The following is a 13,984-nucleotide window of genomic DNA, read 5'->3' on the forward strand; positions in this document are numbered from 1 at the left end:
TTTTTGAGAGGTTTTTCACTATAGGGTGCGTGCGCTTGCCAGACAGACAGAGAGACATAGAGACAGAAAGCGAGAAATCACCCCCCAGGGGGAATGGTCACGCCACAATCCCTTCTCCTCCATTCTCCTCTCGGGATCTTGGGCACACACGCACATGCGCCCGACGTGAGTTTTAAGCCACCAGATTCGGGACGCGAACTGCTGTCGACTACATGGGAGTCCAGCGACATAGCCATTACGCTAACTGCTGGTTCCCTTAATCACATCTTTACAGTGTGCAACATTTCTTTTTCCAGCACCAATTCTATGCATGTCAGTCAAGCCAAAGGTATTACTCTATATAACTTATCAGCAAATAGCTTCTTAATTTTGTCAATTAAGCATACTTTTACTTTTATCCTTCCCCTTCTCTCTCTTCCATACTAAACTTTTTTCCATATTTTATTGATTCACAAAATATGTTAAACTTAAAATATGGACAAAGCTAGAATCTCGTCACCAGTGTCCTATAATTTACTTCTGAAACATTTTTTTTAACTTAATTTACATTCATTTCCTAAGCATCGTCACAGCATACAAAATGTGATTTCTCATCCAGAATATACTGCATAGTGGCTTAATCACGCATGCTATTGCCAAAATTTTTCCATTTCTAGTTTCATATGTGTATATTTCTGACCCTCTGTCCTTTCCCACCCTCTTCTCACACTATCTCTGGTGTCTACAGTTGTCTTTCATTCCTTCCCCCCCCACACTTTATTGATCATACAATTTGTTAAATAATCTAACTACTTTCAATAGCAAGTTCACTTGGTAATTTCAAGAAGAGCAGTTTTAACTTAAATCAAAGAAATGCTAAGGAACTTTGCTTAAAACTTAAAGCCAGGAAACAGGTTAGGATTCTGTTCAAATGGTAGCTACATGAACCTATCGACATCTCAAGACAGGACATGTGACTGTATTTAATTTTCCTGGTATAGCACTCCCTTGAGAACTTCTTGGAGATCTGGTCTGGTGCTGGTAAATTCTTTCAGGTTTTGTTTATCTGAGGTTCTTGTCTTTTCTTCCCACATGAAGGATAATCTTGCCGGGTACAGTATTCTCGGTTGAAATTGCTTTTCCCTTAACACTTTGAATATATTTTCCCATTCTTTCCTCGCTTGCATTGTTTCCAATGAGAGATCTGCTGTTAGCCTGATGGGATGTCCTTTATAGGTAACTTGATGTTTTTCTCTTGCCAATTTTAGTATCTTGTCTTTGTCTGTGGTTTTGGTCAATATGGCTATAATATGTCTTGGAGAAGATCTTCTTGGGTTGATTCTTTTTGGGATCCTTTGTATTTCTTAGGACTGGATCTTTGAGTGCCTCTCTAGGTTTGGAAAGTTTTCTTCCAGGATCTCCTGGAATAGATTATCAATGCCCTTTTGAGACTCTTCACCTTCTGGGATGCCAGTTATCTGGATGTTTGGACGTTTGATGGTATCTAGTATTTCTCAAATATTATTCTCATTTTTTTGGACCATTTTCTCAGTCTTCGTGGTGGATTTTTCTAGGCCAGCAATTTTCTCTTCTGTGTCTGAGATTCTATTTTCTGTATGATCTAGTCTGCTTTTAATACTTTCAAGGGAGATTTTATTTTGACTTCCTGTATTATAGCCTTCATCTCTAACAGGTCCATTTGATTCTTTTGTAAAGTGTGTAATTCCTCCTTTAGTTCTTGCAAGAATTTCCTCACCTCCTGGAACTCGTCAGCTCCTTTTTTCTTTCTCTTCAGCAGTTCATTGTCTCTCTTCTTTTCCATCTCTGTTAGCTTCACCATTATGAATGTTCTAAATTCTTTATTAGACATTTCTATGATTTCCATTGAACTGTCTGTGGATGAAGAGGAATAATTCTTTTCCCTTGGGGGAGAGGTATTTTCTTGCTTTCCCATATTTCTTGTGGCCCTGCGGTGATTTCTAGTCTTCTAAGGATGGTATGTTTCTTCCTTATTCTTGAAGTTCCATCTGAACGTTTAGGAGTGAGCAGAGAGAGGTGATCTGGAATCTCTTTGCCATTCCATTGTGATTGTTTTGTGCAGCAGGTTCAGTAGAAGAATATGTTAACCCTAATAGTATTTGGATGTTTGGCTATAGTTCAGCGGGAAGCTGAATTATCAGTAGGAAATCTTCATTTCTCTTTTAACCTGGAATCACTAGTTCTCAGGAGCTATGAGGAATCTTCTGATTGCCTGCCTCTTGCCTCTCCTCCATGATTTCATTTCAGCGCTCGAACTTTGTTCTGAGGTTGTCTGGCTTATTACTGCTGAGTTGAGTGTGAAAAGCTGCACTTAGCTGCAAGGCTGAGAGATAAAGCCTCTTTGTACTTGATTTTGGTGGGGCTGGGAGCATATAAAACCAGTATTTCCCTGTAAAGGTCCAGGGACAGCTGACATTTAGCCATTCAGTTCACAGATTCCTCTCTTTCTGTTTGCTATGTTAAGCTTCTAATCCACTAGTCCATCTGCATGACTGGTATGTTTATGAGAATTCTATTTAAGTTAGTTTTTCACTTGACCTCTAGCTGCCTAAGGTCAGGAACTGTCTGTTTGATCATTTCTGTAACACTTCGTTCCCTTCTTTGTGTAGTGTGTTGTGACCCAGTAGCGCTTTGAACTGCAGGAACAGCCCAAGAGTTCGAGAGTTCATGTAGCACTCACGCTTAGCTCTGAAATGCCATGACTCAGAGGGCAGACGGTGGGGTGGAGAGAATGGGGTGGACAGAACTGAATTACCTGGGTCAGGAGACCGTGGGGTGTAGAGACTAAACTACCCAGGTGGGAGACCGTGGGATGGAGAGGACTGAACTACCTGGGTGGGAGACCGTGGGGTGGAGAGGAGTGCCCAGGTGAGAGACCGTGGAGTGGAGAGGACTGAATTACCCGGGTGGGAGACCGTGGGGTGGAGAGGACTGAATTACCCGGGTGGGAGACCGTGGGGTGGAGAGGAGTGCCCGGGTAGGAGGCTGTGGCTCTGCTTTCCAGCTTCCGCCTGTTTAGCTGTCCTGGCTTCCTTCTCTGTGACCCTGACCCATGGCAGGCAGTCAGGACACCTCTCTGCTTCCTTATTTATAAAACAAGTGAGTGAGGGAACCAGCAGTTAGCGTAATGGCTATGTCGCTGGACTCCCACGTAGTCGCCCGCAGTTCGTGTCCCGGACCCGGTGGCTTAAAACTCACGCCGGGCGCGTGTGCGTGCGTGCCCAAGATCCCGAGAGGAGGATGGAGGAGAAGGGATTGTGGCGTGACCATCCCCCCTGGGGGGTGATTTCTCGCTTTCTGTCTCTATGTCTCTGTCTGTCTGGCGAGCGCACGCGCCCTACAGTGAAAATCTCTCCAAAAAAAAAAAAAAAAAAAACAAGTGAGTGAGTCTCTTAATTACTTTATAGCTCTGGCACTTGTTGAAATAATCTGAAAATAAATGCCAGGCAGAAAGCTGAAGCAGTGCTTCAAAGTACACTCCAGCAGCAATCTGAAAACAGCTAGGTGTCCTCCATTCCAGTTGTACTGATACACAACCCAGAGTTAGTGCAGATCCCATGGGTTAAAGGGCTCGTTTCTGCAGATACCCCCCTACCCCCACCCCTAGGTGCCAGCTACAAGGCCTATTGTCCCCGACCCACCGGCACTTCAGCCCAGAGATACAGATCCAGGGCTACTTGCTAGTCCTCTCTGGTTGATAATTCACCAGAAAGACCCACAGAACTCAGAAAAGCTGTACTTTTATGGTATTAATAAAGATACAACTCAGGACCAGCCAAAGGGCAGAGATCCCTAAGGTACCGGGGACAGGGGGACCGGAGCTTCTTTCCCTGTGGGTCAAGGTGCCGCCCACCCAGTGCATCTGTGTTCACTGGAAGCTCACTGAGCCTTGGTTCAGAGTTTTCTGGGTTTCGTTCTGTAGACACAATGGATTCAGTTGTTGGCCTTGTGACCGAACCCAGTCTCCAGTCTCTCCCCTCAGTGGAGAAGGTGGAGCTGAAACTCCAGTCACATGATTGGCTCCTTTGACATTCAGCCCTCATCGTGAAACTGCCACACACCCTGCTCTGTCAGGCCCAGGGGGCACTTTATGGATAACGAATGACACAGACCACTGGAAATCCCAAGGGACCTGGGAGCTGTGCACCTGTTTCTAGGGAGAAAGACTAAATACATCTTTTATTATTCTGTAGATTTTTTTCCCTTAGCCAGCAAAGTTCACCTAGTTTAGAACAACGTAACCAATTTTTAGTGAGTTGTGTTAACTAGTTTTTTTGGCACTTAATAGTTGAAAATTACACGGTGCCCTGTCTTAGGTGCCCTCTTCAGAGAAAGTGCCTGGAGCCCAGGAGAGATGGCCCACGTCTCTTACTGAGGTGGATTTCTCAGTCCAGCAGGGAGGGCGAAGCTTGGCACAAAGACACACCCTTAGAGGCCTGTCTCATCTTGTGCTCTCTCACCCCAGGAGCCAGTGCATCAGTCAGATGAAGGAGGTGAAGGAGCAGTGTGAAGAGCGCATCGAGGAGGTCACCAAGAAGGGCAGTGAAGCTGCAGCCTCCCGAGACCCAGGTGCAAAAAGAGACCTGAGTCCACAGGTCAGTTTGGGGGTTTTCTGCAAAGGATTTCTAGAATGAGTCCACTGCACTCTCTTTGCATTTTATCTGCTGTTGGTTTTAGTTAGATTTCTGTTCACACTTGTGTTTCGGTTCCCTGAAATGCAACACCATAAACCAGGTCCTGGGACAACTGGACTCTGACCAAGAGTACTGGTCCCTAGCCCCAGTTGCCCAGCTCAGGGCTCACTGGGAATGATTTCCTTTGAAGCTCACAGCCACCCTGGAAGAGTTTCTGTTGTTCACCTGCATTGAGGAACTCTGAGGTCCTAGGAGACGGTTGGGTTTGTGGCCAGAACCGAACCACCTGGTGAGAGGCAAAGCTGGCCAAGAGCTCAAACCTGTCAGACTCCATGTCTGGTCCTGTTAGCCCACCACCTGTGCAGAGCACAGCTCCAGAAACTGCTGCCTGAAACCTTTGGGAGACCTTTGATTGTTTTTAAATATCGTTTACCTCCACCTCCTGCATTTTTGAAAGTCACTGATAATTTTTTTCTCTTTCTGGCGAGCATACGTGCCCTATAGCAAAAACCTCTCCGAAAAAAGAAAAAATAAAAGAAAGTCACTGACAATAGGCAGATTAGTATACCAGATCTGTGTATCAGAATAGGCATACATATGTATTTCGTCATAGTTCTACATGAAACGGGAGCCTTCAGATTAAAGCCCCAAAGGCACAGAAGAAGCTGTCTTGATGCTGTGCTTAGGTTCAGCGAAGCACAGCTGTGCAGCGTGATTGGACAGCTATATGAGCTGATAGAGATAGGCTGGGCAAGGAAGCCCAGCAAGGCCTGGCTGTCTGGTCTTGGCCCCCGTGCAGCATCCCCTCCTCCCAGATATGGCACAGGACCCCTCTGGAATGAGGGTCTTGTGACCTAAACACAGAAAGGTGCAGTAGGCCAGCTGTGGTGATGCAGTGGTAACGCAACCCAACATGATGATGCCGAGGCCACATGGGAAGGTCCTGGCTTTGCGTCCCAAGGCTTCCCTGTACACATCGGGCACATGGGCTGAAGTGATGAGAGCAGATACCTTTTTTTTTGGGGGAGAGGTTTTTGCTATAAGGGCTCATGCGCTCTCCAGAAAGACAGAGAGACAGAAAGTAAGAAATCACCCCCCAGGGGGGATGGCTACACTGCAATCCCTTGTCTTCCATTCTCCTCTGGGGATCTTGGGCATGCATGCACATGTGCCTGGCATGAGTTTAAGCCATGGGGTCAGGGACTCGAACCAATGATCAACTACATGGGAGTCCAGCGACATAGCCATTACGCCATCTGCTGGTCCTGAGAGCAGATACCTTTGTTTTGTTCTCAGTCACAGGGTTTGTAAAGGATTATCTTTCACCATAATTTGATGCTGGCTGTGTTTTTCATAGATATATCAAGGTGAGGATATTTTTTTGTTTGTTTTCATGTTTAGTGTTTTTGTCAAGTAGAGAGGCTGGATTTTGTCAGATTTTTTCTCTGCATTTATTAAGATGATCATGTATTTTTTGTCTATAACTAGATATAACATACTACATGATTTCTAGGATAAATACTACTGGTATAACATCCTTTATATTTTACTGGATTTCGTTTGCTGGTATTTTGTTGAGGATTTTGGTGCCTATTCATAAGAGATTCTGGTCTATAGTTTTATTTTCTTGTGATATGTCTGGTTTTGGTGTCAAGGGTTTGATAGAATTTACTAGTGAAGCCATATGAATCTTAACTTTACATTGTGGGAAGTTGTTTTGGTTTTTAAATAATTATTTTTATTATTACCTTAATTTGACAAGAAAAAGTGGGGTGGGTGGATGAGAAAGTAAGCCTCAAGATCTGGGACTCGAACCTCAGTTGGGCATGTAGGAGTCCAGTGCCCTTAACCACCTTGCCACCTGCCGGCCCTGTTGTGGGAAGTTTTTAAATTACCAACTGAATCTTAATCATCTACCAAGTAGACCTATAGAAATCTGAGATTTTAAATTCCTTTTTGAGTTGTTTTTGGTAGTTTGTGTCCCCCTCCCCCCGCTTTTTTTTTCTTAGACACACACACAGAGAGAGAGAAAGAGAGAGAGAGAGAGGGAGAGGGAGGGAAGGAGGGAGGGAGGGAGGGAGGGAGAAATCACCCCCTGGGGAGAGAGTCATACTACAATCCCTTCTCCATTCTCCTCTTGGGATTTTGGGCAAGCATGCACACACACCTGTATGCGTTTAAAGCCACTGGGGCTGAGACTCAAACCGTGGTTGACTGTGAGAGTCAAGTGACTTGACTTGACTTGATATAACCATTATACCATTTGCTGACCCCAGGTAGTTTGTGTTTTTCTAGGAATTCGTCTACTTCATCTTAGTTAAGACCTTTGGCATACTGGTATTGATCGTGATTGAGTTTTAGATTTCGTCAAATGCTTTTCCTGCTCTATACATATGATCATGTGATTTTACTTTTTAGCCTATGGATTATACAACTTGACTTTCAAATGCTGAAGAAACTTTGTATACCTAGCATCCCACTGAGTCATGGCGTATGAATCTTTTTATACATTGTAGATTCAATTTCCTAATATTTTGTTGAGAATTTTTACATCTGTTTGTTGGAGACACAGGGACTTCAAAAGTTTCATGAAAAATGAAATTAAATTAGCAGCTTATTTTGGTACAGAAACTTTAGAAACCCATCCATGCTTTTTCTATAATATGTACTTTTCATGAACATTTTGAAAACCCTGTGTGGTCTGTCGGGATATGGTGACCCATTGCACTGCGTGGGGTTCTTGTAAGGTGGTCACAGAGCCCGCCATGGCCATCCTCTGCTCCTATTTCAGCTCCGAGCTCCCAGTGAGCCTCAGCTCAGGCCCCAAGAAACAGACTTGCCACAGGATCAGGTGCCACAAGGGAAAGAACATGTGCCCAGCAATGGTGAATCCCAGACACTAGCCCCTACTCGTGAGGTGGCTTTGGACTCGAAGAGACCCGGTGAGAAAGGTAAGTGAAGCCTGGCAATTGCAGGCAGCTCTCCATGTACCTGGTTCATCATCCCTTTTTTTTTTTTTTAAAAAAAAAAAAAAAAAAAAAAAAAGATCATAGGGACTAGAACTGTACAGTCAGCTATGTAGGATCTAGCTGCACACCATCTGCTGGTCCATTGTCATCCATTTTTTTAAAAAGAGATGTTTTTGCTATAGAGCACGTGTGCTCACTGGAGAGATAGAGAAAGGGAGACAGAAGAAACCCCTCTCCCCCTCCAGGGGGTTTGGCCGCACCACAAGCCCTTCTCTTTTAATTCTCCTCTTGGGATCTTGGGCACACACACACACTGGCATGTGAGTTTTAAAAGACGTGAACCATGGCTGACTACATGGGAGTCCGGCGATGTAACCATCATGCCATCTGCTGATCCCAATTGTCATCTGTTTTTAAACATTGGTTGCATCTGTACCGAATGTGTGCAGACTTTCTCGTCAGTACTCCCTGAACAGAACAGTAACAGGTGTTTATACAGCATTTACCTTTGGCATTATAAGCAATCCAGACACGATCTGAAGTACCTGGGAGGGTGTGCGTAGGTTATGCACAGTACACCCTATCTTATGTGAGGCACTGAAGCATCTGCAGCGCGGGTCCTGGAACCAGTACTCAGTGGATAACAGTTCTCTCGTATGCCTTTTCCTGAGACTTGTCAGAGATTTTTTTTTTTTTTTAAAGAATTATTTTATTTAACTTTATCCACTTATTTATTTATTTATTTTAATTTGATCATAGAGGGACAGAGTGAGAGAGAGAGAGAGAAAGCAAGCCGCTAGGTCTGGGACTCAAATTGTGGTTGGCCATGTGGGAGTCCAGTGCCCTTAACCACCATCCCATCTTCCAGCTCTGCCTTATCAGATTTCTAAGATAGGAGGCTTTCTCTCTAAGGAAGACATATGAACAGCCGAAAAGCATATAAATAAATGCTCAACATCCCTCATCATAAGGGAGATGCAGATCAAAACCACAATGAGATACCATCTAACCCCAGTCAGAATGGTGAAGATTAAAAAAAAACAAAAACTGATAAGTGCTAGAGGGGATGTGGTGAAAGGGAAACGCTCCTACACTATTGGTGGGAATGTAAATTAGGCCAGCCATCATGGAGAACAATATGGAGGTTCCTCAGAGACCTTCAAATAGAACTACCATATGATCCAGCAGTTCCACTCCTGGGCATCTACCCAAAGGACAGGAAAATGCTCAGTCAGAAAAGTGCTTGCACATCTGTATTCATTGCAGCATTATTCCTGATTGCTAAGACATGGAACTAACCCAAATGTCCACAAACAGATGAATGGATCGAGAAGTATGGCACATGTGCTCCATGGAATACTACTCAGCCATAAAAAACAGCAAGGCCCTGGAATTTGATAGAAAGTGGATGAATATGGAAGATTTGTTGCTGAGCGAAGCAAGTCAGGCTATGAAAGAGACACATTGTATGTCTCCACTTAACATAATACTGACTGTCTGCACTCCATTGTAGAGACTGAAAGACCGGAGAACATAAAAGCACTAAAAATTGTTATGGACACTGGGTACAGAGGGGAAGAGTGTAGGAAAGGAAATTTTGAGAAAAAAGAGGTAAAAGTTAAATAAATAAAGTTAAATAAGATAATTCTTTAGAAGGAAAAAAAACATATTTTTCTAGGGACTGGCAGGTGGCATTGTGGTTAAGGTGCTGGACTCCCACATGGTCAACCACAGTTTGAGTCCCGGATGGCGGCTTGCCTTCTCACTTTCCCTCACACTGTCTCTGTGATCACATTAAAAATAAATAATTTTAAAAAATTTTAAAAGACGAGAGCCTCCCATGCACTGCAGTCCGTGTAGAGTCCTGAGGGCATTGTGCTCTCCTTGAGGCAATTTCTGGGCTTGGTGATGGGAGGCAGGCACTGGTGTGTGTGTGTGTGCCCCTTGGCACCTGAGATGAGGCCACAGGGCTGCTTCTGTGTCTGTCTTGTCCTTGTAAAGAAGGTGCCGTGTTCTTTGGCAGCTGTGTGAAAGAAAGGTCCAGGTTGTCCCTTTATTGAGGACATTGGTGGGATTGTGGGATTTGGGGGAGGTAGCTAAACCCTACAGAGCTGCCACTGAGAACAAACAGGGCTACTTTCTCCAAGCGACTCTTGGCATGCCATGGCTCTCAAGTGCTTGTCTCAGACACACAGCTCAGCATTGTGCTCGCCTCCACCTGTAGGCTGTCGAGTAACAGTTCAGTTTTTTCTCTAAATTATTCTCCTCGCGGTTCTGAAGATGAGCTGCAGGCATAGTGAGGCCCATAAGTGTGCTGCTGAGGCCATGGAGTGAGTTCTTTACCCATCCCTTGTATCATTCTCCCCACCACACTCCTGGTAGGCTTTGGGAATCAAGTGGCATGAGGGTTTGGGACTTTTTTCCATTGAGTTATATGGTGGTGAGGCCACAGCTGACTGTGTTCTGTGTACAGAGGAAACCAACGAGATCCAGGGTGTCAGCCAGGAGCAGCCTCAGAGGGACCGCCTGGGGTTGCTGCAGGAGCCTGGCCCAGGTCAGGCTGCAGAAGACAGACCTGTGGGCAGAAGAGGCTTTGGGGGAGCCACAGAACTTGGCCAAACCCCACAGGTGCCTGCTGTCCTACTGGTGAGCCAGGAAAATCAGGAGACTGAAGATCTAGAGCGGGACCAGCTTGTCATCCGCGACGGGCAAGAGGAGCAGCAGGACACTGCCGGAGAAGGTAGGGCTGCACCCGGCCCACCTCTGACTTCCCAGGTTCCCATGAGGTTTACCAGACAGCACTGCAAAATTGGTGGTTCCTTTGTATTTGCATGTTTGGTACCTGTTGTTCACTGGGAGGCAGGAAGGAAGGGCAGTTACAGTACTTTGCAGATGCCACCCTTCAGAAGGGTGCTTAGTACCAAGTAAGCACCGCCTCTGGGTGGGCAGGCAGGCAGCAAGCTTCCTCACATGGTATCTGGCATAATATTTAGTCTACCTGGTTAATGAAAGAGTGACTGAGGACGGAATGACTGGGTAGATGGAAGTTAATGTATATTTAAACACTGAAAGAAAACACTATGTATGTCACACCTTTCTCATTTAGTTGGCTTTTTTCTTTTTAAAGAAATAAAAGAAAGTGTGGGACTCTAAGATTGACAGAGTATTCTAGCAAGTATGAGAGGGCTTCAAAAAAAATTAGTGCTGGGGCCAGCAGGTGCATAGTGGTTAAGGCACTGGACTGCCACATGGTCAACCATGATTTGAGTCCTGGACCTGGCAGCTTGAAATTCACACTGGGTGCATATGCATGCATGCCCAAAATCCAGAGAGGAGAATGAAGGGAAAGGGATTGAAGTGTGGCCTTCCTCCAAGGGGGGTGACTTTTCACTTTCTCTGTCTATGTGTCTCCAGTGAATGCACATCCTATATAACAAAAATATCTCTTAAAGAATTATGGAAATATGGAATTAAAATACAAGTCTGTTCTAGTACAAAAATATTCGAAATTCCTACACAGGTTTTCCATAATATGCCTTTTCCATGAACTTTTAGAAGAGCTCTTTTTTGTCCTTTAAAAGTGGGAAGTGTCCATCCCACTGAGCCAGGAGCACCTATACAGACCTGGACCCTGATGCTCCTTGTTGGACCAAATAACAGGAGTTGTGGAATGAGCTTATTTGCAGAAGTTCCTGATTCCATTTAACTCCAATTTTCACTTTAGTTTCTCTTTCTGAAGAAAGAATCCTCCTGAACTCCAGTTAAGAGAATCACACTGTGCTCGCCTCCACCCTGCCTCATAGCCGGGGTCTCTGCTCTCACTGCTGTCCAGTGTGGAGATGCTGGTGGAGGGCAGTGGTGGGCCAGTAGCCCTGGAATGTCACCCCACTCCGCAGCTGGACACGAAGCTCAAGGTGTACCTGAGGGACTTGTGTGATGCACCTGGCTTTAGATGCAGCTGTCACGATCTCATGTGAATAAACTAACAATAGGCCATGCCTGTTTCCACCGCAGACAAGGAGTGCAGAGATCCACCGCAGACAAGGAATGCAGAGAAAGAGAACTCCAGTTGATTTCTTTATAGGATTGCTTTTTATTTTTTAAAGATTTATTTATTATCATCATCATTGTTTCATTTGACCAGAGAGAGAGAGGGAGGGAGGGAGGGAGGAAGAGAAAGTGAGAAAGCAAGGTTCCAGGTCTGGGACTTGAACCAAAGTTGGCCATGTGGGAGTCCAGCACCTTAACTACCACACTTGCTAGCCCCTAGGCATGCTTTTCAAAAATTTATTTACCTACCTATATACATACATAAGATGTTTATGTTAAACTTTTTCTGAACCTTTTTTGTTTTATTATTTTAAAATTTGCTATAGAACTCACCAGAGTGAGTGAGTGAGCAACAGAGAGAAAGTGAGAAAGTAAGCTGCCAGGTCCAGGATTCGAACTGTGGTCTGCTGCGTGGGAGTCCAGCACTTCAACCACCTTGCTATCTTCTGGCCCCACATTAAACTCTCTGAATTGGTCCTGACCTTTTCTGGTTGCTGTTCTGTGCAGGGATGACTGTAATGATGAATGAGCTGGGTCTGGGAACTTGAAAGTTTTATCCTTTGGCTCACAGTAGTGACTTCTTTGTCCAGCAGTCAGCCATTCTCTGAGGTGCTGGCGTTAGCTGGAAGCTTTGTCCTAAAATAGTAGAACCTGTGTGTAGCAAACCTGAGCTGATTGTCTCTCTGAAAAGCTGTGCTTTGGTTTTAGTGAGCAGTTTCCCCATTTCCAGCCTGGAATATACACATGGCCTTTACTGTAGGACTAGGTCCACCGTTCTGGTTCCAAGTTGGAGTGGAGCATAAGTAGAGACATCCTGTGGCAACTGTACCAGAAGGACACAGATCCCTTCCCTGTCCCAAGAGTTAGCCAAAAGACCTGTTAATAGACAGTTGGGAAGACTTCCCTGTAATAGAAACCACTACCTGATCTTGGTGGTAGTGTGCATTTTCTTGCATTCGTTTATGAGCTTATCAGCCAAGTGGATGTCCCTGGACACTGTTGTCTATCGTAATAAATTTGGTATGTCCAAGTCTCTTACTCCCTGGGGTTCTGGTGTTCCTATAGCAGCAGAAGAGAAATGCTAGAGCTTATGTTTTATGTGCTAATTTAATTTTACAGGGAGAAACCAGCAAAAACTGGGAGATGACGACTACAGCATGGATGAAAATGAGGCAGAATCTGAAACAGACAAGCAAGCAGCCCTCGCTGGGAATGACAGGAACTTAAATGGTAATAATGGGTGTGTCGAGGGTCACCTTTCATTTCTCCTTTCTGGTCTTTCACTGTTGAAGTGACTATCCAGTGAATCTCAATCACAGTGTAAGTAATTCGTCATTTGAAGGAGACCGTTATCCTCTGAAGTCATTAAAAGTTTGGGCATTAAAAGTTGGACTGCAGTTCTAGCAGTTACGTTGCTGGACTCCCACATGGCCTACTGTGGGTCAAGTCCCAGACCTGGTGCCTTGAAAATCATGCTGGTTGTGTGTGCACATGCCCGAGATCCGGGGAGAATGAAGAGATTGTGGTGTGGCCATTCCCTGGGGGATGATTTGTCATTTTTCTTCTGTCTCTATCCCTCTCTCTTGCCCCAGTAAGTGCACATACCCTAAGTCAAAAACATCTTTAAAAAAAATTCACACTGCTTGGTTGGCCAAGTGGGATCCACCTCCCTCTACCACTAGGCCAAGGGACAGCCAAACACTGCCTATTGTCATACCTCTTCAGTGTTCTTTAATCTGGAGCAGCTTCTATATTTATTATTACCTGATGTTTATCTTTTTTATGACACAGTCTTACTGTCACAGTCCTCCTGCCTCAGCCTCCCAGCTGGGACAGGTATGCCCCACTACGCCCAGCTCCTTTTTAGTTGGGACCTCACTGTTGCTCAGGCCAGCTCAAGCTCACAGTCTTCCTGCTACATCCTCTCAGGTAGCTAGGATCAGAGTGCACGCCACCACTCCTGGCCTACAGGTGGGATGGGGAATCAAACCAAGGACTCCCCATGTAGTCCCAGACTGTAGAGCATGGCATCTTAGCAGCACGCACCAACATGGCTGGGTCCCTGCTATTCATTTTTCTGTCAGTACAGTGACATAGTTGTTTGGTAGAAAGTCAATTTATGGGAACAGCAGATGGCATAATGATTACATTGCTGGACTCCCATACAGTTGACGGTGTTCAAGTACTGCACCTGGCGGCTTGAAACTCAGGCCAGGCATGTGTGTGTGTATGCCCAAGATGCCTAGAAAATGGAGGAGAAGGGACTATGGTGTGATCATCCCTCCTGGGGGGCTGATTTCTCGTTTTCTGTCA

General features: G+C 45.1%; 1 protein-coding gene across 1 annotated transcript in view; it reads left to right on the forward strand.

Moving 5' to 3' along the window:
- Positions 1-13,984, forward strand: part of GOLM1 (golgi membrane protein 1) — a 44,121-nt gene that overhangs the window by 26,998 nt on the left and 3,139 nt on the right. Inside the window, exons 5-8 of the mRNA XM_006139849.3 lie at positions 4,484-4,613; positions 7,444-7,603; positions 10,095-10,361; positions 12,791-12,901. Coding sequence (XP_006139911.1) covers positions 4,484-4,613; positions 7,444-7,603; positions 10,095-10,361; positions 12,791-12,901 — 668 coding nt within the window. The remainder of the gene's footprint in view (positions 1-4,483; positions 4,614-7,443; positions 7,604-10,094; positions 10,362-12,790; positions 12,902-13,984) is intronic.

The sequence above is a fragment of the Tupaia chinensis genome, unplaced genomic scaffold (assembly GCF_000334495.1).
Source record: "Tupaia chinensis unplaced genomic scaffold, TupChi_1.0 Scaffold000007_1, whole genome shotgun sequence".
NCBI lineage: Eukaryota > Metazoa > Chordata > Mammalia > Scandentia > Tupaiidae > Tupaia > Tupaia belangeri.